At 39.6% G+C, this 24,477-nt stretch overlaps 1 protein-coding gene across 2 annotated transcripts; it reads left to right on the top strand.

Moving 5' to 3' along the window:
• The first annotated feature begins 495 nt into the window (after positions 1–495).
• On the top strand, positions 496–22,612 carry si:dkeyp-118h9.7 (sacsin). Of its 2 annotated transcripts, none has more exons than XM_034693717.1 (8): positions 496–746; positions 2,714–2,759; positions 3,080–3,167; positions 5,074–5,185; positions 6,882–7,028; positions 7,383–8,814; positions 10,397–10,485; positions 10,602–22,612. In XM_034693717.1, exons 2-8 carry the CDS (start codon positions 2,731–2,733, stop codon positions 21,614–21,616), a joined length of 12,912 nt encoding a protein of 4,303 aa, XP_034549608.1. In that variant the 5' UTR covers positions 496–746; positions 2,714–2,730; the 3' UTR covers positions 21,617–22,612. The 2 variants fall into 2 exon arrangements, with proteins under 2 accessions (XP_034549608.1, XP_034549607.1); XM_034693716.1 differs by lacking the exon at positions 496–746 and adding an exon at positions 1,256–1,609.
• The last annotated feature ends 1,865 nt before the right edge of the window (positions 22,613–24,477 follow it).

The raw sequence follows: 24,477 nt of genomic DNA, 5'->3' as shown, positions 1-24,477 counted from the left end.
CAAAAAAAAAAAAATCCTTACTTACTTTTGTGCATTGCCTTTACACTGCTTGGCAGTACCTGCACTCAAATGGACTTGAAGCACTTTGTTACTCGTACTGATCTTGTTTCCTCTTGTCTAGATCTTTGCTTGTGTTGTTCTTGTTCTCGTATGTACATCGCTTTGGATAAAAGCGTCTGCTAAATGACATTGCAACATTGTAACGAATAGGCTTTGATGGCCTGCTCTTTATTTATTTATTTATTTATTTATTTATTTATTTATTTATCTATTTTATTTTATTTCATTTCATTTCATTTTATTTATTTACTTACTTATTTATTTACTGTTTTATTTATTTATTTATTTATTTATTTATTTATTTATTTATTGTTTTATCTATTCATTTTTCTTTTTCAAAGCCTCTTTGTGGGGCCATCTTAAGGACACATCCCCTGTAATGATGAACTTCCTCGTACTTTCATAAGTTTCATTTATCTGTGGTTGGCAGAGGAAACGCTGTTCACGGAGCTACCCAATGGCTCCATATTAAGTTTCATTTCGTCCGAAGCGGCTCTGGCACAGTGAGTCATGGGCACTGATCTGCTCTTGTTCAGAAACGAAAGAGGAGTATGATTATGACTATCAAAACGTTGTTAGTTTGGGGGGTTGGACTTCCCAAGCCTTTAAAAATAACAGCACTGATGTGATTTGGGCTTTCCGTCTCCGCTACAATAAAGCTGATGCGACTTTTCAACATGACTGAGGTAATGTGAGTTTTTGTTTCCGCATCTTTATCAGCAGCAGCTAAACAATTACTACCACGTACTAAAGTAGAAACGTTACAAAAATACATATCTATACAGAGGATATGTATAATTTTATCATTATTGGATTTCGATATATTTTTATTTTGTTTGCTGCACTTTTGTAATATTTTTTATTTGACCATGTGTTTTTTTAATGTATCTATTAAGTCTCTTATCTTTAGAAATTCAAAAAACAATGTGTTACTGTGGACATATTGAGCCTTTCTAGACAACTGGGAGTAAATTAACCCCACTTACTGTGTTTGACTAAAAAGCTAAGTTGACATTCTGCAATTTCTGTGCAAAGGATTGTATCATTAAGAGTTATACTTTTTGATGGTGTTGTTCATGCTTAACATCTTTCTGACTGACCAGCTGTGGTAGGGGGGAGTTGGCTTCATCCCAAAAGGCTGCATGTGAATGAGAAATGTCATGAGTTGCCTTTGTTTTTGGGATGTTTTTCTGTGTTGTTGTGCTTCTTAGATTTCTAGTTTATTTTGTTAATTTCTTAGGTCCTCCTTGTGTCTTGTGGTACTTTGTCTAGTGTTGTATTCTGTGTGGTGTTCTAGTTTATTGTGTTTCCTGTTTTATTTTGTAGTTCTTGGTCCCTGTGTGTCTGGTTTAGTTTTGCTTCCTGCCCTTGTGTGTTTCCCTGCATTTTAATTGCACTCATTTGTTCCACCTGTGTCTTGTGTTCCACACCAGTTGCTTATTATCCTGTGTATTTAGTTTTTCAGTGTCCCCGCTCCTGGGTCGGTTCATTGTGTCTCTGTGTTGCGTCAGACCTGTTCTTGTGTTCTCAATGTTCTGTTTGTTTCAACGTAAGTTTAGTTTTTCCTCTTGTTGTTTTGGGTTATTTCTTTAGTTTATTAAAACCCTTTTCTTTGTTCTGCACATGGGTTCTCCTCCTGGTTTCTATCGTCATGACAGAAAGAGGCCTGTCAGGTTGTGGTCAGACTCTCTCTATGTAAACAGGGGCAGATCAGTCTATGGGGTAGATCCAAGGAGATCTGATGAGCCACCCTAGTGGCCACCCCAAAATACTACACTAGGATTGGCTTCTTCCCATATCAGAGGCGGGACTCAGTTGAAATCAGCTATTTTGGCTTTGTTTAAGCAGATTGTTAGTGACTTTATTTGTATTGCAAAGTACCACATTCTCTTTTGTTTATACTTTTGTGGCTTTCGACTTTGGACTATCTTATTTTGATGCCATAAAAATTCAAAGATTTTCAGAAGATTAAAATGTTGCCACTCCTTTGTGTTGCTTTTTAAAGTTTAAATATTATATGACAACTTTTGACTCGGGCAGTAGTCAGAGTAGACATAAGTCTAGAGAGAGCGTAAAAAAAAGATGTTCAATTATGTGCATACCACCCCTTCTAAAATCAGTCAAAAAACATCAAGCTATGACCCTGCATGCACCATCACCATATCCCCAGATCATTCCTACTTGTTTAAGTAGTTGCTGTTTCTTCTATCATTGGTAAATCAGTGCTTTAAATTGATTTAATTAATATTCACTGGAGTACCTTTGTTATCCTCTGTGGTTTTTATTGCCTTGAAGTGGTTAAATAAGTTTCTCCATGGCATAGTGTTGCCTGAGCAGAGTCAATATTTTTTTTATTATGAATTTACAGATGAGGAAGTGTTGGTCTTATGGCTAAAAAATCTGAATGTTTGACTTGTAAAATTACAATAAAGCAGGCTAATAAACCAAGTAAATACATGTGATTATGTACATTTCTTAAAGGGCAATGACACCTAAATTAGGCCATACTATTGTAGAACTGTTTATGAGTTGTTTTCAGATAACAAACTACCTGTTGGGAGTCCTTTGGCCTGGCAGCTTTGCATGTTTTTAACATTTTGCATACATTTAGATCTGCAGTGCTTTTGTGACATTACTCTTGTCTCTCTTACAGCATCAGAGCCAGGAGGGATGAGTACCAAGGCAAAGAGAAAATCTCGGTGAGATAATTTGGTTGAGGGAAGGAGGTCTTGATGAATCATTATTTCACTTAATAAGCTTATCCACAAGTGATTGGTAATATGTTAATAGTGTTAAAATTCTTATGATAATTCAGCAAACACTTTTCAGCATTGTAGCACTAAATCCATTTTATCAGCCAACAGGTAAACAGAGGTATCAAATCGCACCCAAACCTTAGACGCTAAATATAAGTCAGATATACTTGACCCTTTTTTCAAATCTTGGTTCTTTGTTATAGGACTTGACTTGTGTTTATTTTAATTTTAATGTAAGTGTTTTACTCTCTGTCATTGTTTAGGACGTCCTTCGGGGCAACGTCACCGCCCTTCATCGACTACCTTAAAGATATTCTGCGTCGATATCCGGATGGTGGACAAATTTTGAAGGTCAGTGTAACAGTCAAGCAAACACTCAAGTACTGGTTGTTTAATTACTTTATAATTTGTACATTTTATTTACTACAATAGCTCGTAGAGACAAAGTAAATTATTGTCTGTCTCGTGTTAATGATCTAAGAAAAAATAAATCTTTTGGGATGAAATTCCTCAATTTTTTGGAGTCTTTTTTAAAGCAGGCCGAAAAATGGTTTGACCATTCTTTGTAATGATTAAAAGAAGCTTCTTAAAAAAAAGAAGACCAAAAAGCTGTTGGAAAGTGAAGACAGATTCTCCTTTTGCTGAAACATTTTTGTATTTTCAGATGTAATACTAATTTTTGGTCACTAGAGGGTGAAATTTACCATTACCCTACACTATGAATAGGTGTGAAAAGTGATTTCTCACAGATGTTTAATTTTCTGATTCAGTTGTTAGTCATTTTATGATTTATGTTCCTATGGTATACCCAGCATAACTGTGTGACAAGTTGCCTCTGTATAAATTGAGTTGGTATCCTGAACATAGGTGACTTTTTATTGAAAGACATGGATACAAGGTAAAAACAACTATATTAACTTTTTACCCGGTAATAACACAAGAGAGGATATCTCACATTGAAATGATTCCATCATATTATCTTTGGTTGTATAAATACAGTGGGTTGGCCTGTAATGGGGGTCCACAGACTTGTAAATCAAAGTTTTTGCCCACATCTAATGTGTGTATATTTATATGGTGTTTAAGGTTTCTATAACAATTGCATTTCCTAAAAAGAAATATCATTGTGGTTGATAAGGCTAGGTAAGTACCCCTGAATGTTAGAGGTGAATAACTACACATAAGAGCTGGATCCAGGGAGCTGTGAGACAAAAGTGTAACTAATATTAGAATGAATTTTAGCATTTTTTTCACAATACTGTTTCATTATTCATTCATTTCATGGGTTTAGTTGTTACAAACATTTAATTTATTGTCAAAGGTGTTTCAGGAATGCATGTTGGTGTGACTGTGAGACAGTTTTTATTGTATCAGGACCCTGAAACTGAAGCGATATATAATTTTGTCACCACTGTGCCTCCTACAGTGACATTTATAAAAAACTGGTTTGACTGTCAAAATTAGAAAACTGATAACATTTGATTCATGAAAATATTTTTTGATTTAGTCATACACTAATGTTATACACTGTGTTGACACTTTATTAGGTGCCCCCATATATTTCAGTGGAGGCTTCCAAAATAGTACCAAAACAATGTAATACTCAATCCCGTTAATCAATATGCCATAATCCAAGATGACCACAGGGCTAAATCAACAGCTCTATGATGAAGTGAGCAAAATGGCATGCAATAAAACATATGAAGGATTCATTTAATATATTCTCTTAGTTAAGTACCAAGAAAAAAAACCTTTATAAATACAGTTTACTGATTGTAAAAAATATTACTCACTATAAGTAAGTATCAATTTTGCCTTTCTTGGTGTGAATATTTGAATTCTTGAGCACAGGGTCATCTAATAATAATAATAATAATTATGATTGTGTTTGATAGAGTATTGCTCAGAAAAAGGTCCACTTGCTTTGACTCTACAGTATAGATGAAGTAGGTGCTCCGCTTACCCACATATGTGTTTTCATTTGATCTTTTCTGATTAGACCCTCTAGACTACTGTGTACTTTACATACATATTACATAACTAGAAGGATGGTTTGAGAGGTGGTCTTAACCAGGCAACATTACTAAAACACCTTTCGGAGAAGGGGGGAGGTTGCATGGACTTCAACAGTGTTTAAACATGTTTAGCCAGGATTTGAAGCTTGGCACAGTGGCAGTAGTGAATAAGAACATGGGAATGCTTTAGATTTATCTTTTGTCTATTGAGCTCTCTTGATATTTTTTTTATTTCTCAACAGGAGCTCATTCAAAATGCAGATGATGCCAAAGCCACAGAAGTGGTTTTCATCCATGATGAGAGAAGCTATGGGACTGAGAGCCTTTGGACTGATGGGTTGCAAGAATACCAAGGTATGAAAGATGTTCAGAGAAAAGCAGTGTTTGAGGGTGTCAGGTCCAGGAATCGTCACAGCAGAGTCACACGGACAACTTTTTCAGCTAGCTCGCTTTTGCAAAAGGGAAGACTGATCCATGTTCACCACAAAGTGTGGTCGATCATCTTCAAAGTCTCCTCTGTTGCTCAGCTGTTTTATTGAAAGCATAGGCGTGATCGTATTACAAAGGGCGTGATAATATTTCATTGGGTTTGCACAAAAATCAGTCACAAGTTGCTGGGCAGAATCACCTTGAAGATGTTTCTCTCAATGTGCTGCTACCTCTTATCATATCCTGAAAGAACACAAAGTGCTGGCAGATGATAAGGAGTTTGCACAGTTCTCACAGAGGGGGTTACAGTGATGCATGCAGTATATTAATTACATTGATTATTTGAGAAAAAGTATGGAAGCTCAATGATACATTGTAAAGCTCTTGGTAAAATAGTTCAGTACTCAAATCAAATGATAGTCCAAGTCTCAGCTTTTTTGTAGTTTGTGTTGCTTTTGTTTGTATGTGGGTGTGCGAGAGGTATGATTGACCGAAGAGTCCAACATTTTGTGTCATTACCACATAATTCATATTTTTGTTTAATCTTGACAATAACAGACTTTTGTAGCAAACCAACACAAGCATAATTACCATTACCAGCTAATTGAATAAGAGTCTTCAACAGACATAGGGGTGTGTCAGTATTATGTCATTCTTTACTTGTTCATTACACCATTGGTATCTATTAGGGATGTACATTTTTAGTATTTTCCGTGATAGATTTTTGGAAATGTTAACGATCAATTATCGATTACTCAATAAAAAAAATATATATTATTCTTATGTGAAAAACAAGGCTAAATATGTTTTTTTCACCAAAATTATATTTTCTACAGCAACAACATGCATATAACTGATGGTATTGAATACGGGTACATGTTTAACACTTATTATCAACGATCAGGCTTATAAAAATATTCTCTGCGGATATACAGTCTTATAATGTGAAGGCTCATAATACTAACAGAAAAGTACTTCAGACTCACAGTGTCCAGTTTTCAGTCTACTCGTTCTTATTGAGAAAAATAAACGAGTACACGGTCAGGTGTCAGCTGGTAGCGCAACCAGGTCATAATCAGTCTAGCTGCAGTAAAGCCCAGACGGCTCTGATGTTGCTGGTCTGCAAACATAGCGTACTAGCAATTCCCACCAGTCTGTTGGCTTTGTATCTAAAGGTGGAGAAATGTCCTGTTTAAAGTTGTCAACCTTTGTGTTGTTGTTGGCAGCAGTTTTGTATTGATCCTCTTTAAAAAGTGGAGACCTGTCACTCAGGCGCAGGCGCCAGCTGAGCGTCTCCCCTGTGCGCAACACCTTTAACAGCTGATTCACATCGAAACATACTTTAAACTTAAAACACCTCCCTGATAGCTGAGCGTAATATGAGACCCCATGATGTTTGTTCCACGTGACGGAAAATTGAAAACAAAAATGCGTGTTTCGATTAATTTCTTAACAATCAATGAATTGATAATCGATTAATTGTGTGCATCCCGAGTATCTATATAACTTAAATAAATCTAACATAACCATATATTTTTAAAACAGTGCAAAGCAGTTTTTGCTTTGCTCATTTCTATAAACATGTGATAGAATTCCAAACAAGTACTTTGTTTTTCCAAAGGTCCTGCTCTCTACGCCTACAACAACGCAGCATTCAGCGAAGATGACTGGGAAGGGATTCAGAGGACAGGGAGGAGCGTGAAGCGGGATGACCCAAACAAAGTCGGGAGGTTTGGAATCGGTTTCAACTCCATTTACCACATAACAGGTACAACTCTGTCACAATTGTTTCAGTGTAATTTTTGATCTTGAGATAACATACCTCTGCAACTCACCACTGCACTTTATCATATTATTTTAGCCTGTACATATTAGTCAAGCTATTTGTTGTTTCTTTGTATTTATAGCTAAGGTTATTGTTATTATATTTTCATTTTATTTTTTATTGTAGTTCTTATTCTTATTCCTATTCTTATGCCTTGTACAAAGAGAGCACAGTTTACCAAAGTCAAATTCCTTGTGTGTTCAAGCATACTTGGCGAATAAAGCTGATTCTGATTCTGATTCTGATTCTGATTCTGAACATGTTTGATAAATATGAGAATCTGTTTCATTTTCACAGATATGCCAAGTATATTCAGCTCACAGTACCTTGGCTTCATGGACCCTCAAGAAAGAATATTTGGAGAGGGGAATGTCGGCTTCCGGTGGCCTTTAGATGAAGAAGAATACCAAAACGCTCTCATGACCATGCATGATCAGTTTCAACCCTTGCGAGATATAGTTTCACTTGTAAGTGGACAAGAATGGTCAAAAGTCATCACAGAGGATCAGTACTTTGAAGGAACAATCTTCAGGTTCCCCTTGCGCAACAAAGCATCAGAGATTTCCGATAATCTGTACGACTCCAACAAGGTGGTTGAGCTTTTCGATAGCTTCATTGCAGATGCAGAATTAAGCCTCCTGTTCCTGAAAAATGTCACCTCAGTTTCCTTGGTACATATCAGTGAACAAGGCACTGTTAACACCAGACTTGAAGTGAAATCCTCAGTGCCCACAGATGTCACTTTGAAGTCAGCGGACGATTCACTCATTCAAAGTTTGACAAGGTTCAAACTAATCACCCTCAACTCAGAGGAACACAAAGAATCAAAGTGGTTGCTGACATCATGCACCATGAAAGAAGGCAATGTGGAGAATCTTGATTCACTTGCAGAAAAGTTGAAATTTTTCCCCCAAGTCGACCTGGCATTCCCTTGTGGCGAGAAGAGAGACAGTCGTGAAAGCAGACTGAGTTGCTATCTACCTCTTCCAAACAATGAATCCAACAAGACAGGGCTCCCAGTGTACATCAATGCATGCTTTGGCCTCACAGACAACAGAAGACACATCAAATGGCAAGAAGAAGACCAGAAACATGACGAACATGCTGTGTGGAATGAACTGCTTATGAAGGAGGTGCTACCAGAGGCATACGTCATGATCATTCAGGATGCTATCAGACTTGCTGAAACGTCTCTTCTGCCTGTTTCTTCCGTGTACAATCTGTGGCCTGATGTCACCCAGATAAGACACCGTGAAAAATGGTATGCAGTCGCCCTGGATGTTCTTCATCACTTATTCAGACAGAATGTGGCCATCCTGTCTCTTGCCAAAGATGAAAGAAAGTTTATCACCCCATCAGAAGCTGTGTTCTCCTGTAATGGTCCAACAAGCTCTGACACACTGGCAGCCATAAAGAAAACCCTGGTCTCCAGTGGGGAGAATCTTGTCACATTACCCAGTAGTGTTGCAACAGCAATAAGTGAGGCATACCCACACTTCAACACCCTTAAACATGTGACTCCAGCTTTCCTAAGGGACGTACTCCGCAGATATGACGTGCACATCCTCGCCCGAGAGGACAAGCTCTGCCTTTTGGAGTACATTCTGAGTGATGAGAAATACGGAGAGCTTGAGGGTCTTCAGTTGCTTCCACTCAGTGATGGCTCTTTCAGATCATTCACAGACAGAGAGGAGGACACCGCCTTGATTGACAGTGTCACGTTTCCAAGGTAGGTTGGATTGTTGAAATGTTTCACCTAATTTCAGCTGTTTGTGATTGACTGTTTCCTGGTGATTACTGCTTTTTATGATGTAGGAGGAGTTGCTTTAGTTCTTCTAATAGCTGTTTGAGTTAAACCCTACTTTTTTTTCCTATTTGGATTTTAATCATCTGGCTGAATTAAGAGATATTCTAAAAACCAGTCCCTCCAGGAAGTTGCGATTTTGCGATCGCAACTATCAACGCAAATTCAACCAATCAGCGCGATTTTTGCGCAGCCTTGCAATTTTATACAATCACCGCAACTTTCCCACAAATTTGACCAATTACCTTAATCTCAGCCCCTGTATGCCACTGGTTTCATCATCAATTTCACTTCCTTGGAACATAAACGCAAGTCCTCATTTGATCGGCACTTTTCAACAGCAAAACACGAACGGAGAACGGATGAAAAGAGAGGACAGCAGGCAGGACGAGTGACAATGACAACGTTGTTATTCATAGATACTAGAGTTATTATCTGAGGGGCTCAGTGTTAGCTTGGTCACCTACCTGCAGCAGGTGTGCTTTATGAACCAGCTCTCCCTCCTCCATGCATCTGTCTCATCTTCATTGATGATTTTTACCCCCCGGTGTGCGTTAGTGACAAAGACACAACCGGGGGACGTCTGTTTAATATTTGAGGTTTGACTTTGTTGCTGCTATTACTGTAAAAAGCTCCGCGTCTACACCTTGATTTAATCCAGTTTGGTGATACATCAGACACATTTAGTAAGTTTTGATCAACTCCTTGTTGAAAGATGCAGATGCATTTCAGAGTGCCGTGAACTGACGGACTGTCCAGTGCACCTGTCACTGCAGGTACATTCAAGGACCGTCGTAAATGTGCAAAATAATCTTTTCATAGCATTTTTCTTTGAATCAAGAGAATCAAAATACAGTCACAGTGGTCACATCAAGAATGTTTTCTAAAAAAAACCTTTAATTTATCATATTTACTTGCCCCTGAGATGTTATTGAGGGGAAAAAGCAAGAACATTTTTTTGCAACTTTCACCGCAATTTACAATCACAAAAAAACCTTGCCAAATCGTGGAGGGACTGACAAACACTTTTAAACAGTAAAACTACCATTTGTTAGAATTTTATGAAATAATCTGCTGAATAAGTTTGTGAGGTGAACATGTAGGACAAACAGCTACCTGTCTGCAGATCAAACAGATCCAGAACAACAAGCATTTAATTGGAGCTTTTTTTTTTACCTCTAACTCTGTTTTGGTCATCCCTAACCCATAAGACATTTTCAACACCACAGAAAGCATTACAGATTGAGTTCTTAAAGATCTGCCATTATGTAATAGATCAATTGTTATCCAACACTCAACGTCAAATTACAAATAGTTTCTGTGCTGAAAAAGCAATACAAGTTGTTTTAAGCTCACACAGTGCTTCAGGATTTTTCTTTAGGAGGACTTTTGTTTATTGGTTTGGATTAAGTTAGAGTCTGTTTTGGTGTTTTAGTTTTGAAAGAACTGTATGCAACTGTCTAGACCTTAATACTTTTAAAACAAACCAATTTCTTTTTTTGTGCAGAGTTCTACTGCCATGCTGCAAGAATCTCTTCATCCCTGATGATCTCAGTCCAGCCTGTAGTGTCCACCTGACAGAACTGGCCAGAAAAAGTAGGAATGCTGTTATGGAATACAGTGATTTCTAATATGTCTACTGAAGGTTCTCATGCTACATATCTGTAAATTTAATTATATATTTCTATTTTTTCCAAAAATCTCATTTCCAGATTTTTTCAAGGTCATCATCCTTGATGCCAACAAGGTGGCTGAATATATGAAGAGCTATTTGCCACCCGACTGGATGCAGAAGACAGCAGGGCTTGTTACCTGGGACCCCAGCAGCAGTCAACATCCACCTTTAGACTGGCTCCAAGAATTCTGGAAATTTCTCAGCACCCATTTCACAGAGTTAAGTGATTTCACTGAAATGCCTTTAATACCGGTTAGTCCCCTGTCTCACGGTCAACCTGTGTCGTTAGCAAGGCTAAAGCAAAACACAACCCTCATTTTTCAGAGGAGCAAACAGACAAGTTTGACAGAAAAAATCACTCAGTTGGTGAACAAACTCGGTGGCACAGTGGTTAAAGGAAATGAGTGGCTCAAGCACGAAGACCTGGACTCATATGTACTGAGCCCATCTCCAAAGAGTGTCCTAAGAGTCTTGGCAAATTTAGATTCTCAGGAGCTCATCAGAGAACTCAAGACTGCCTCCCATGAAGCAAAAGAAGAGCTGAAAGATTATCTGTCTCACCTGGATGCTCTCTCTGATAGTGAAAGAGATTTACTGTCACAGTTGCCTCTGTTTCAAACTATGAAAGGAGGCTGTGTTGCAGCTCGATCTAAACAGGGTGTGCGTCTCATTTCTGGTCTCACAGTACCAACAGAGTTCCCTATGCCCAATTCAGTTGTGAAGTGTGCAACTGAAGCTGACCGCATACTGTTACAGCTGCTCAAAATTAATCTCTTGGACACAGCTGAAGCAGCAAATCTCCTCATTGACAGTATTGAGATTGGGACATGCAGAAAAGAAGAAACACAGAAAATCATGGCTTGGATTTTACGGCATGGCGATGTCCTTTTCTCTCAAAATCCGACCTTGAAAAGGAGATGCAAGGACTTGAGCTTCATTGAGGTGAATGGGGCCCTGAGAAAGACCTCAAGCTTTTTTGATCCAAGGATTCAAACTTTCAAGGATATTTTTGAGTCCAATTTTTTCCCTCCACCTTTTTACACTCAGACAGTGCAGATGCTTAAAAGCCTCACAGATCTTGGAATGCTAAATAAAGAAGCAGATGTGTCACCAGATCACCTGATACATGCTGCCAAACTGATTGAAAAACAACAAGTTGACTCCCAAACAGAGGCTCTCAAAAGATCTCAGGTCCTCTTGAAGATGTTAGACACCTATGACCTACTGTCAAAATGTTCTCATGAACAGCTTCACTGCATCAAAATGCTAAAATGGGTACAAGGTACTAAACCAAATAACGACAAAAAGCAGTGTAATGACAAATCCCAGACAAGTTGTTTCTTCTGTCCAGATGAAATGAGACATTCTGTGTATGAGGACATTGTTGGGCTTGTAATGCCTGTGGTGGGGGAGTTCAGCGATAGAGTAAGCAACAAACTTGGGCTGAAAAACCTTCCCCCACCCGAAAAAGTCATGGAGAATTTGACTGTCTTGGCATCAAAAGCAGAGAAAATGGCTGATCCTGACACTGACGTGAGTTTCAAAAAGACGTTGCACAGCATTTACAGACACATGCAGGACCACATATCTGAATTTGCACAGATAACAAACAAGGACACATGTTGGCTCTGGTGCCGCAACAAGTTTGTATCCCCACAGGATTTGGTTCTGGATTACCCACCTAGTCTAGATCTGAGCTCTTACATTGGAAAGGTACCAAATGAATTCCTGCCCTACAAGAAGTTGCTCCAGCAGTTTGGGCTAAGAACATGTCTTTCAGATGATGAAATTGTTTGCATTCTTCGTTCTGTCCAGCAAACTACAGAAGGGAGGCAACCGCCAATTGCAAATTCCTCTGAGATAAAAGTGACGATAGAAATTCTCAACTGGCTTTGGAGAGAAAAGAAGGAAGTTGCTGATGACATCCCAGTGCCAGTCCTGACAGAGGGTGAACACTACACCTTTCAACCCTTATCATCAGCTGTCTTCTGTGACGTAAGCAAAGGTGGGTTGAAAGAGTTCCAGCACAGCCAGGAGGACATTTACATCATTCATGAGGAAATCCCAAAAGCCACAGCAGAATGGCTGAACATTCGATTTCTCAGTTCCTACATCCTTGCTCCAGAGTTGGTAGGAATAGAACAGTGTGGACAATCTGAACCTATAACAACAAGGATTAAAAACATTCTCAAAGAGTACGATGAAGAGAGTGACATCTTCAAAGAGCTCATTCAAAATGCAGAGGATGCCGGGGCAGAGGCCTGCAAGTTCTTGATGGATTACAGAGTGCACAAAGATGCTCCTGAAAGTCTCATTGACCCTGACATGGCTCTTTGTCAGGGACCTTGTCTTTGGGCATTTAATGATGAGAAGTTCTCAGGAGAAGACTGGAACAACATTGTAAGGGTTGGCGCTGCCTCAAAGGAAAACAAGGTAGAAAAAATTGGAAAATTTGGACTTGGATTCAATACTGTGTATCACGTGACTGATATTCCTTCCATCCTCAGTGGCAACCATCTTCTCATTCTTGATCCAAATGTAACTCACCTCAAGAAACACATAAAACACAAAACAAATCCTGGGATCAAACTGGATCTTTCCCAGAAGCGACTTTTTCATTGGTTCCCCGGCCAGTTTGGGCCATATGAAGGCATTTTTGGCTGTACTTTCAACAGACAAAGTCTCCCAGAGCCCTACCCAGGCACACTGATCAAACTACCTTTCAGAACTGAAGAAGAGGCTCTCGTGTCAGATATAAGCTCAAAGGTGTACCACAAAGACCATGTTGTGACTTTTCAACAGGAATTTACAAGGAATTCACAAACTCATCTGCTTTTTCTGAAGAACATCAGCACATTGTGTCTACAAAGTATTGCCAACAATGTCTCAACTCCCCCAAGAGATGATGAAATAAAAACAGTCCTTACTCTTTCCAAAACCACGTTGAGTACAATGAAGATTCCTGATGAAACCAGTGAGTCAAAGCAGCTTCAAGCCAAGAAATCATTGAAGACTCTTGATGGAAAGTGCAGAGAGGTTATAGACTGCTGCAAAGTCAACATTGTCCAAATAACGAGTGAGCAATCTGGTGTGACCGAAGTCCAGTCATGGCTCCTGTATAACTGTTTTGGAACACATCAGTCTTTGCAAATGGCCCTGAAGGGAAACAAACAAGCCAAGTTCTCTCTACCCATCGGGGGAGTTGCAGTGCCTCTGCAAAATGATCCAGAAACAGGGAAACTTGCCCCTCGACAAACAGATCTTGTTGGACAGGCATTTTGCTTCCTTCCTCTGTCCATTCAAACAGGTCTTCCAGTGAATGTAAACGGGACATTTGCTGTGACAAGCAACCGAAAAGGTCTGTGGGAGAGTGGAGTGAAACATGACTGGAACAAAGCCCTTCTCCAGGATCCTGCAGTGACAGCATATGTTACTGCACTTTTGGAACTGAAGAAATTGTCTGAAAACCAAGAACTGGAAAAGTACCAATATCACACCTTTTGGCCTGACAGAGAGAAAGTGAGTGAAACATTCAAGCCTTTGGTGGATGCATTTTACAGTTCCATTGCCCAGCCCTCCACTGGTCCAGAGCTCTTTAGCGATGGAGAACATTGGTGCTCAATGAACAGTGCTGTATTTCTGCATGAGAGCATTGAAGAGGTTAAAGACATCAGTGCACTTGCTGTGCAGGTATGCAAGAAAAATGTAAACGGGCCCATCCATGTTGTCCCTCTTCCACTGTGGTTGAGAAATAGCCTCAAACAGGCTGGCCTGGAAAGGATCCTACAAGACAGAACATGGACCTGGGAGAAGTTTTACCAAGAAGCAGTGTTTAACAACCTTGGTACCATGGACCCTAAGATTAGAGATACTCTTGTGCTACATGCCATTGACCTTAACATCAGAGAAATTGACAATCTCCTGGTCAGTTATCCATGCATCCCTGCAAAAGGCAACCAGCTCCAGTACATCACCAAACTTATGAATCCATCAGGGAAAGTGGCCTGTCTTTTCGACCCAGAGGAGGGACGTTTGCTTGGTGGTAGCAAAAATGACTTTTGTGCTCCTAAAAGGATTCAACGTTTGCTGGAACTTGGAATGGCAAATGATAATCTCCCTTTGGAAGACATTACAGAGAAAGCAGGCGACATCACCAAAAACTGGAGCACGAACAAAAAGAAAGCGTACGGTCATTTGAAGTGCCTTCTTGAACTCATGAAGAATCACATGCTTGATGAAGACTCCCCTCACTGGGAAACACTTAGGATGACTGAGTTTCTTCCAGCATTTTCCCCTGGTACTACATTAAAGAAGAGAAAAGAAGGAGAGAATGTCACACTCAGGAGACCCACTGATGTTTTTAGTGACAACTGCTCCCTATTGGTTAACATGAGAAAACCAGTGCTGGATCATACCAATCTGAAAATACACCACACTGATCCAGTCCTGAAAATGTTGGGGGTTCATGACAGTCCAAGCCCAGAGGAAGTGCTTCAGCAGCTGCAAGAAGCATGTAAGCAATCTAAATCCACTGACGGATCTATGCTTCAGGAAATAGCGGATCATTGCTATAAGTTTCTAGATCAGTGGCTCTGTGTTTCTGGGGATTCCAGCTTTATTTCACAGAGGGCAAAATCATTTCCATTCATTCTTGTTGGCAGCACATTTGTAGATGTGAACCGTGTGGCAGAAAATGAGCAATTTGAAGCGAAACCCTACCTCTATGTACTACCACCTGCCTATATTTATCATAGGAAGCTCTGGGAAAGTGTAGGTGTTGAAAAACATTTTACTCTAACTCAGTTTGAAACTGTTCTTCAGGAACTGCACTCACAACACGGAAACAAACCCCTGCCAAAAAGTGATCTGTCAATTTGCCACACAATTTTAAACTATGGTATCTACGATGCCCAAGAGAAAGCAGGAAAGAACGTTTTGATACCAAATGAACATGGTGTACTACAACTTGCAAGTGAGTTGTTTTACAACGACAGCCCATGGTTTCCAGAGGTGGCTTCAGGCGTCACATTGTGTCACAAGAGTTTCTCACGGGAAGTGGCTCTCCACTTTGGAATTAAAACAACCAGGCATCATACCCTGGAGAACTCCACTGTTGAGAACGCTTCACCATTTGCATTCCACTTTGAACAGAATGAGAAACTAACCATTCGCATTAAGAACATCATTTCGGCCTATCCAGCCAAAAAGGATATCCTTAAAGAGCTTATCCAAAATGCTGATGATGCAGAGGCAACAGAAATTCATTTTGTTTGGGATAAAAGACAACATAGCAAAAATAAAACCTTTGGAAAAAGATGGGACGATCTGCAGGGCCCAGCACTGTGTGTGTTCAACAACAAAGTGTTCTCTGATGCTGACCTGAAGGGCATTCAACAGCTGGGAGAAGGAGGAAAGCACAACTCTCCAGGAAAGACAGGAAAATACGGAGTTGGATTCAACTCTGTGTACCACCTCACTGACTGCCCCTCAATCCTCACAGGGGATGAACTACTCTGCATCTCTGATCCAAATCAGAAATTCATTGAAAGCAATTCAGACAAACCACCAGCTGGCACTGGCTATAGACTAAATGACACCTTCAAGAGTATGTACACAGATGTCTACAAATCATTTCTGCCGGAGAAGTTTCCTCTAAAGGAGGGAACCATGTTCAGATTACCTCTCAGGATGGGTGTGATGGCAAACAGCTCTGAAATATCACAGCAGGGAGTCACTGACCATGATATGAGAGAACTATGCTCCATCCTCTCAGAAGATCCCGAAGGACTCATCCTGTTTCTGAAAAATATCTGCAAAATACAAGTCCATGAAATCAATGAACATTCAGAGAAACTGGAAACCATTTACACAGTTGAAAAAAGTCTGCCACAGAGTAACAGAGAGAGGAAAGATGCCTTTGTGCAACTCAGATTAAAAGCACTGCAGTCAGACAAACCTACATCACCACACAAAGCTGTTTATGGAACCATGATTTCAACCTCAGACAAAAGACAAAGTACGTGGATCATTGCAGAGCAGTTTGGCTCACTCAAAAACAGTGGGGACAAAGCAGTAGCAGAAAAACATCCCGAAGCAGCAATAGCAGCTCGTGTGAGCTCAACGCTTGGTAAGACTTCATCCACTCCATCGTCCAACCTCATGGATTTTGTTGGAGTAGCCTTTTGTTCTCTTCCTCTGCCTGGAAATACTGGACTGCCAGTGCATGTCAATGCAAACTTTGAGGTAGATTCTGCCAGAAGAAGCCTTTGGAAAGAAGATGGACAAGGTCAAAAATCTAACTGGAATGAATCTTTAAAGCAAAATGTTATTGCTCCACTCTATGCAGATCTCCTACATTGCATCAGTTGTAAGTTTGCTAAGAAGAAGAAAATCTCACGTGCACACATGGAGTCATTCTTCAGCTCATACCTGAGTTACTGGCCAACTGTGTCCAAGCATGTTTCTCCGGAGTGGCATGAAATGATACATGAGGTATACAAATCAATCAAAGAAAAAGGCCTCGCTGTGATTCCAGTGATGAGGAGTTCAATACATATCACTGCAGGACTAAAAATTCGGGAATACTCATTTGACTGGTGTGACGTAAGAGAAACTGACCCAACCAAGGCACTGTACATGACGCACTCAGTTTATGACGAGATCCATCCCATTTTGGAAGAACTTGGGATGTCATTGGTTCCCTATTCCATCGAAATGCATAAGGTTTGGAAGGGTTTCAGAGATGCTGACATTAAACTGAAAGATGTGAGTCCTTCCACTGTGCAGACTTTCCTGAGGCAGAAACCTCTCAATGATCCAGACAAGACAGACAAGAACTTACCCCTGCACATAACTTCAACTCTGATCAGAGATGAAAAAAGATGTTCAGAGCTCTTACATTTCTGCTTGAAAGAACTCGCCTTCAAAAAATTAACCAAGAGCAATTCTGGTTTACTAAATGGGCTCCCTCTTCTCCTCACAAGAGACAAAGTTTTGCGAGTGTTCAACTCTGAGTCCCCAAAACTGATATCAAGATATGACCATCTGTTCTCTGGCAATGAGGACAAATTTGCAGATCATCAAACCAACAGAGAACACATTAATGTTCTAAGAACTTTAAACTTTGTGAAAGAATTGCCAGTTCCCTTGGCAGCAGAATATCTGAAACCTGGAATTCAGCAGCATCTTCAGAAATGTGAAATTGATCCAGACAGCGGCCTCCATGTCCCAAATGAGACCATTTTGAGTTGGTTGAAATCCCTTTGGAAGTTCTTAACAAGTGGAAACAAAGCTGCAACATCTGGAGGTGATGACCAGTCCAAGTCACATCTGACGATGAGTGATGTGAGGCAGTGCTTCAAAGACTGCTGCATTCTGCCTGTTGTGTACCCAAGGTTAAACAACAAGCACTTGCTGCAAACAATGAAAGAAATGCCAAGTGTGATTCAGTATGCCTCAGATATGGACATATCAGGCATTCTTTTTAGACTGAGGTTTTTGAAGCTTGACACTTTATTCTTCTCTGATACACTACAACCAATGGAACGATCACTTCTACACTCTGAACTTATGGATGTGAATGACAAAAGCTCTGTGTTGGACCAGGTCTACAAAGTTAAGCACTCAGAGTTTTCCCAGCTGTCCACTGATGACGTCAAAGAGCTTCAGACTTTCCTGCAGTCTGGAGTAGCCAAGTCCAAAGACAAACATGAGTATCAGAGAAAGCTGAAATCTCTGCCATTATTTGAAACAATATGTGGTAGCCGTGTGAGGATCGATGGACCCAAAGAGGTATTCATCCTCGAAAGCACACATTCAAAATCATTTCCAGATTTGTTTCTTCTGCACAACAGTGACAGCATTTGTCTTCGAAACATCCCAGAAAACATCAAGCTGTCTCAGCTACTGAACATTCAGATCCTGAATGATTTAGAGTATTTCATGAAGTTCGTTCTCCCTGTTGTACACAATCTCTCAGAGAGGCAGAAGATTCAATGCCTCAAACTGTTGCTGTCACCCCAGCTCAATTTCAGTCGTTTTGAGTACAAGGACAAAGTCATCTCCTCATTGAAGACAGTGAAACTGATTTGCAGTTCTCAAGGTAGATTGGAGACAGCATCTTACTACTTTGATTATGATGTCAAGCTATTCAAGAAAATGTTGGCCCAAGAGAGATTTGTGCCTAAGAAATTTTGGACTGAGCTAAGTGATGGAGATATACTGACAATGGTGGAAGCAAAACAGTTACTCAGAGTACTTGGAATGAGGCATGTTGTGTCAGGAGATGACATAATAAAGTTTGCCAACCAGATAGAATCTGAGGCCAAGAGAAATGTCCCACTCGAAGAGCTGAAAGAGAAATCATCATTACTCTTCAGAGCAGCTTGTTCCATAGTGAGTAACGATGAAGACGAAGGAAATTTGCTCGAGAGCATAGCTGACATCAAGTTCCTTTTTCCTGTGAAAATTCGAAAGGAACTGTGCAACTATCACCAACCATTTGCTGCTGAGAGTAATGCAGTGAAAATCAGAGGGTCATTGATGGAAAGTGATCCCAAGCATCAAGACTTGATTTGGTCATCAATGCCCATTATACAGCCTCCAATTCAGACAAAACTCTTGAAAAAGATGGAAAATGCTGGAGCTCATGAGCAACCACCTTCACAATGTGTGATCAGCAACATGAGCAACATCTGTCAGTCACCCTGTGAAACTGAGCCCTTGATCAAAACACGTGCCACTGTGTTCAGAAGTTCATATGCATATTTACAGGGAATCGAGTTCAAAGGCCAAGCACTGGCTGGTCTTCCTGTTGTGTTGGTTGAAGGAGACAAAGAACTTGTGAGTGCTGATCATACAGCTTTTTCATTCAAAGATCACCTCGAGTTCAGGCCTTATTTGTTCACAATTCCACCAAAGGATGTCAAGTTTGAAGAGTTCTTCAAGGCAATCGGTGTGAATGACCAACCCACTGCACCACAATACTGCAATGTTCTGGCAGCTGTTCATGCAGATTCCCATGATAAATCACAGCTAAACCCAAACCAACAGAACACTGTCAAACGTGCTGTCGAGCATCTTTTTCAGTTGATTAAGTCTCAAAAAAATCAGCCCCTCATTGATGATGTGACGACTTTGTACCTCCCTGCAGTCGATGGCAAACTGCACCCTTCGAGCACACTCTACTACAATGACACAGTGTTTGAGGCCAAAAGGTTAGAAGATGCACTGACGGATAAGTTCCCCTTGCTTGAGAACCTCAGTGAATGTCATTTGGGCAAAGACATGTATGCTCATCATCGGTTGCTGCTGTTGCTGCCTCAGAAATTTCAGCCAAAAATGCTGTCTGAATATACGGAGGAGAGAATAGTAGACTCCAGCATGCAGCTTTGTGAGTTTTTAACTGATTGTGAGTTCAGTGGATGGTTTAACAAACATCTGTCTACCCCGATATTTACACATGGACTGATTTGTCTTATCAGAGAGCACTCTAGGGGAGAAATAACAGAAGAAGATGCTGCTGACATGTGCAAAAAGGCTTTTGGCAGTATTCAGATTGTATGTTGCAAAAGCTTAGAAACAGAGCTCTGGGTGGATCAACAGCCCCTGCAACAAACTGTTGCTGAAACAGATGTTTTAGTCAGACAAGAGCAAGAAGGCTGCATCTTTAACCTGAAACACTACAATGATTTGGATCTCAAGGTGTTAAATGACATCATCACAACATTGTCACGGTGGATTAATGCGATTTTAGGCAACAAAATAGCACTGAATCACCTCCCTGTTCTTGGACAATTTCTTCTGTGTGACACTCTGAAAGATGTTCAGAAAATCCTGGCGAAGAATGGGATTCATGACAGTGCCAAATCTAAAAGTTTCCTCCTTGACCCACCACTTCCTGGGACAGCTGTTCCAGGGGAATGGCACGATTCATTGGACCAAAACATCCTCAATAACTTTGAAGAAGGGGAATATGTTGGCTACAGCATTGGTAAAGAGTATATTTTTGCTATCATTGTTGAAGAACTGTCTGGTCACCCTGGACAATATTTACAACAATACAGAATAGATGTTGGGCAAGATGAGCCAATTGAAGTGAGCTCCATTGACCTGTTCCAGTTTAAACGTCAAACAAAGCCAGAACCTAAAAGGACGGCTTGTACATCTACAGAAACTTCTTGCATGGAGTTGGAGCAACTAGCAGGAGCAGTGCCACATTCTTCTGGTCCATCAGCTTCAAGTTCTTCTTCTAGACCCTTGCCAACCTCTATTGATGAAGCTAAAAGAGAAATTGACAGCATTTTGGCAGAGATCTGGACTCTTCCTGGAGAGGAGAGGCATAAAGCCATACGCCGTCTGTTTCTAAGATGGCACCCTGACAAAAACCAAGGCTGCGAATCACTTGCCACTGAGGCGTTCCAATACCTAATGAATAGACTTGATGATCTCAGCAAAGGCAAGGGCAATGAAAAAACTGGAAGTGCATCTAATGCAAGGAGCAACTCAAATTTCAGCTACTCAGATTTCAGCAACTTCTATCAGGAGTGGGATCAGGAGGCCAGGCGTCACAGGGATGGTCGAGAGAGATTCTCTAGACGGCACCATTCCTACAACTTTTGGACCCATAATGAAAATGTCCCGAGGCCAGACAGAGAGGAGGCCAAGCGCTGGTGTAGACAGGCTCGCTGTGATCTCGATGCAGCTCACAAAGACGTTGGTGTTGGGAGCACTGAGTGGTGTCTGTTTAAAGTCCATCAGGCAGTAGAAAAGTCTCTTATAGCTGCAGAGTATAAAAGGCATGGTCAACATCCCACCAGCAGCCCCATTTCAGACATGGCTAAGCAAGTTTCCAAATACAACCTCAAGCTAAAAGATTTGCCTCAAATTGTTCGGAACCTGACGATGTTAGGAGTGGATGCTAAAAAGACTCAGTATCCCAACTGCCACCAATATCCTCATATTCCTAATGGGCAGTTCAGATCAGAGAATGAAATGCTGGCAATAAATGAGGCATCTGAACTTCTCAGTAAAGTGGAGGCATATGTGAATTAGAGATACAGAACAGTCAGTCATGTCATGTTTGTAGAGTTAATGTTTTTTGTTATTTTTACTTATTAATATGCTGTTAGCCATGTTGAGTTATTGAGACTTAAAATGCAAAATGACAGAGCCAGACCTCGGCCAGACTGTCCCATGATGAATATTCTGAAATGTAAATATGTCTTCTATCAGGGACTACTTTCTGAAAGTCCAACTCACATGGCACCAGAATATGATCTGAAAATGTCATGTGAAACCTTTTTTTTTGCAATGCTTGAATATATATTAAAAATGTACTCACTAATGCCCAACATTACAGCTGAATGTCTACAAAATGGAAAATGTAACCTGTTTTACTTAGGCTGTGATCATTTATAACAAGCAACACACTGATGTTGAGATTCCAAGGAAATCTTCCTGAAAATGTTTTGTCCCAAGTGTTGGGGAGATAACTGTTGGCAAATGTTGAACTACTTACTGTAATTACCAGAAGACTCTTTCAGATTTTTTTATTTCTATTTCATTATATTACTAGCTACTACTGTTAAAGATACTACTTGTATGACTTTGTTATGAAAACCCAAGTTCAGAGGTTATTTTTCTTATGTTTTTTAAATCACTGTTGGTTTAAGCTGTCACTGATAATGCACAAGGCATTCAGGGTTTTTTTCTTAGAAATACTGTTTGACTGTAATGAAAATTGAAAAAGAAATGATTTTTTTTGCTCTTATTAATATAACTTTTCATTGGAGAAAAGTAAAGTCACTGTAACTTTTTTTCTGAAAATGCAAATTGAAAGTTGTTTTGTATTTTCACTTTATGACTAATGTCAGTGTAATCCCTGCATATCTTTTTTATGGTTTGTTTTCTATAACTGAAGAACAATGAAAAACTGCACTTCTTTGTTTTGTTGAAGACTTTATTAGAGTTTATGTTTATGATATATGAGTTATGAGTTTTGCCGGTTTAATAAAAAGGGAAACAAAATAAAAACTTAATTACGCTGAATTTCATTTTTCAATGTTTCATTGTTTGTACCATAGTGCAGTGTTGAACACAATAATTAAAATACAGCAGTTCAAAATGTATTTTTCCTTGTTTTGTACACTACCAGTCAAAAGTTTGGACACACCTTCTCACTTAATGAGTTTTATTTATTTTAATTATTTTCTACATTGTCAATTAATACTGAAGACATCAAAACTATGAAATGATATGGTTTTGCCCAGGGGCGGATCTACAGGGTGGCATAGGGTGGCAAGCACCACCCTAAAACACAGCCTTGCCACCCCTGTTGCCACCCCAGTTGGAAGGATTTAATTCAAAGAAAAGTTATGCCTCATTGCACACATCTGTGAATTTCTGACTGCAGTGAATGCAGCACCATATGACGCGACATTACATTATTTTTTTTGTCAGTTAACCACTGTTATTAATACAACCTACTTTTTATGTTGAATGAAAAACATAGTGAAGTTACTTTAAATCTTACAGAAATGAGAGCGCCCCCTTATCAAAGAAGGAATACACCTTCATTTTATATAATAATAATAATAATAATAATAATACATTTTATTTATAAAAGCGCTTTAAAAGGTTCTCCAAGCGCTTTACAGTAAAATACAATTATACAATAGGAAAGCAAAAGGAAAACAGTGCAAAAAAAGAAAAGAAAAGCAAGGCAGCAAAATAAACCAAAACAAGAAAAAAATCAATCAATTATAGTTTAAAAGCCTTTCTAAATAGGTGTGTTTTGAGTCCGGATTTGAATTTGGTGAGTGAGGGAGAGAATCTGAGGTGTTGGGGGAGAGAGTTCCAGAGGGTGGGGGCAGCGACAGAGAAGGCCCTGTCCCCCCAGGTTCGGTGCTTGGGTATATGTGGTCAAATCAACTCAAAAAGACATCAAGAAAACAGAACAATCATTGTAAAAAAATATCAAGCTTTGATCAAAGTATACATTTTTTAATTACTTCAGCACATCAACGTCTGCCATGTTGCAACCACCCAAAAATGTACTGCCCCCCTCTTGCCACCACATAAATATGTTTCTAGATCCGCCCCTGGTTTATGTATTATGGTTAGTATTGGATTACAACAGTAGTCAAATAGGGCTATCCGTTGTGTACTAACCCTACCTCTGAACAACACAACTGATGGTCTCAAACACATTAAGAAGGCTAAGACTAAAAATGAACTCTTGACAAGGCTCATGTTAATTAGAAACCATTCCAGGACACCACTTCATGAAGCAGACTGAGAGAGTGTGCAAAGCTGTCATGAAGGAAAAAGGGGGCTACTTTACAAAATCTAAAACATATTCTGCTTTGTTTAATACTTTTTCTGTGAATTAAATAATTCCATATATGTTCTTTCATAGTTTTGATGTCTTTGGTATTAATCTACAGTGTTTAAAATAATTAAAATAAATACAAACCCTTGAATGAGAAGGTGTTTCCAAACTTTTGACTGGTAGTGTATTTGTTTCCTGTTTTCTCGTCTAGACTAAAGGCTGTTTCTTGCCAGAATACTGATGTCCCAGAGTAATCCTCACCAGTTTGTTATTGTATAGTGCTTACACTTTATACACTTTTTGATACAGCTACATTTGAATGGACATACGTGTATATACTCTGCCAACTTTGTGTTTCTCTGCTTCTAAACTATTTCTTAGTCAAGACAGTGATACGTTTAAAGTTTTTTGGCACAATATGTTGCAGGTTTCTTTTTATAACAGTTAATCTGTAGGCTAGAGTAACATTAAATATCAGAGCCTTATGGCAGCTATAAAATTAGTGTGTTGATGAGTCTGAGGCTGTGGAGATGTTTCATTGTTAACACTTAAAAGCACCCAAATGCAAATTAGTGAATGAATG

The sequence above is a fragment of the Notolabrus celidotus genome, chromosome 10 (assembly GCF_009762535.1).
Source record: "Notolabrus celidotus isolate fNotCel1 chromosome 10, fNotCel1.pri, whole genome shotgun sequence".
In the NCBI taxonomy this organism is placed as follows: Eukaryota; Metazoa; Chordata; class Actinopteri; order Labriformes; family Labridae; genus Notolabrus; species Notolabrus celidotus.
Note: the sequence above shows the minus strand (reverse complement) of the source record. Positions and strands in the feature narration are given on the sequence as shown.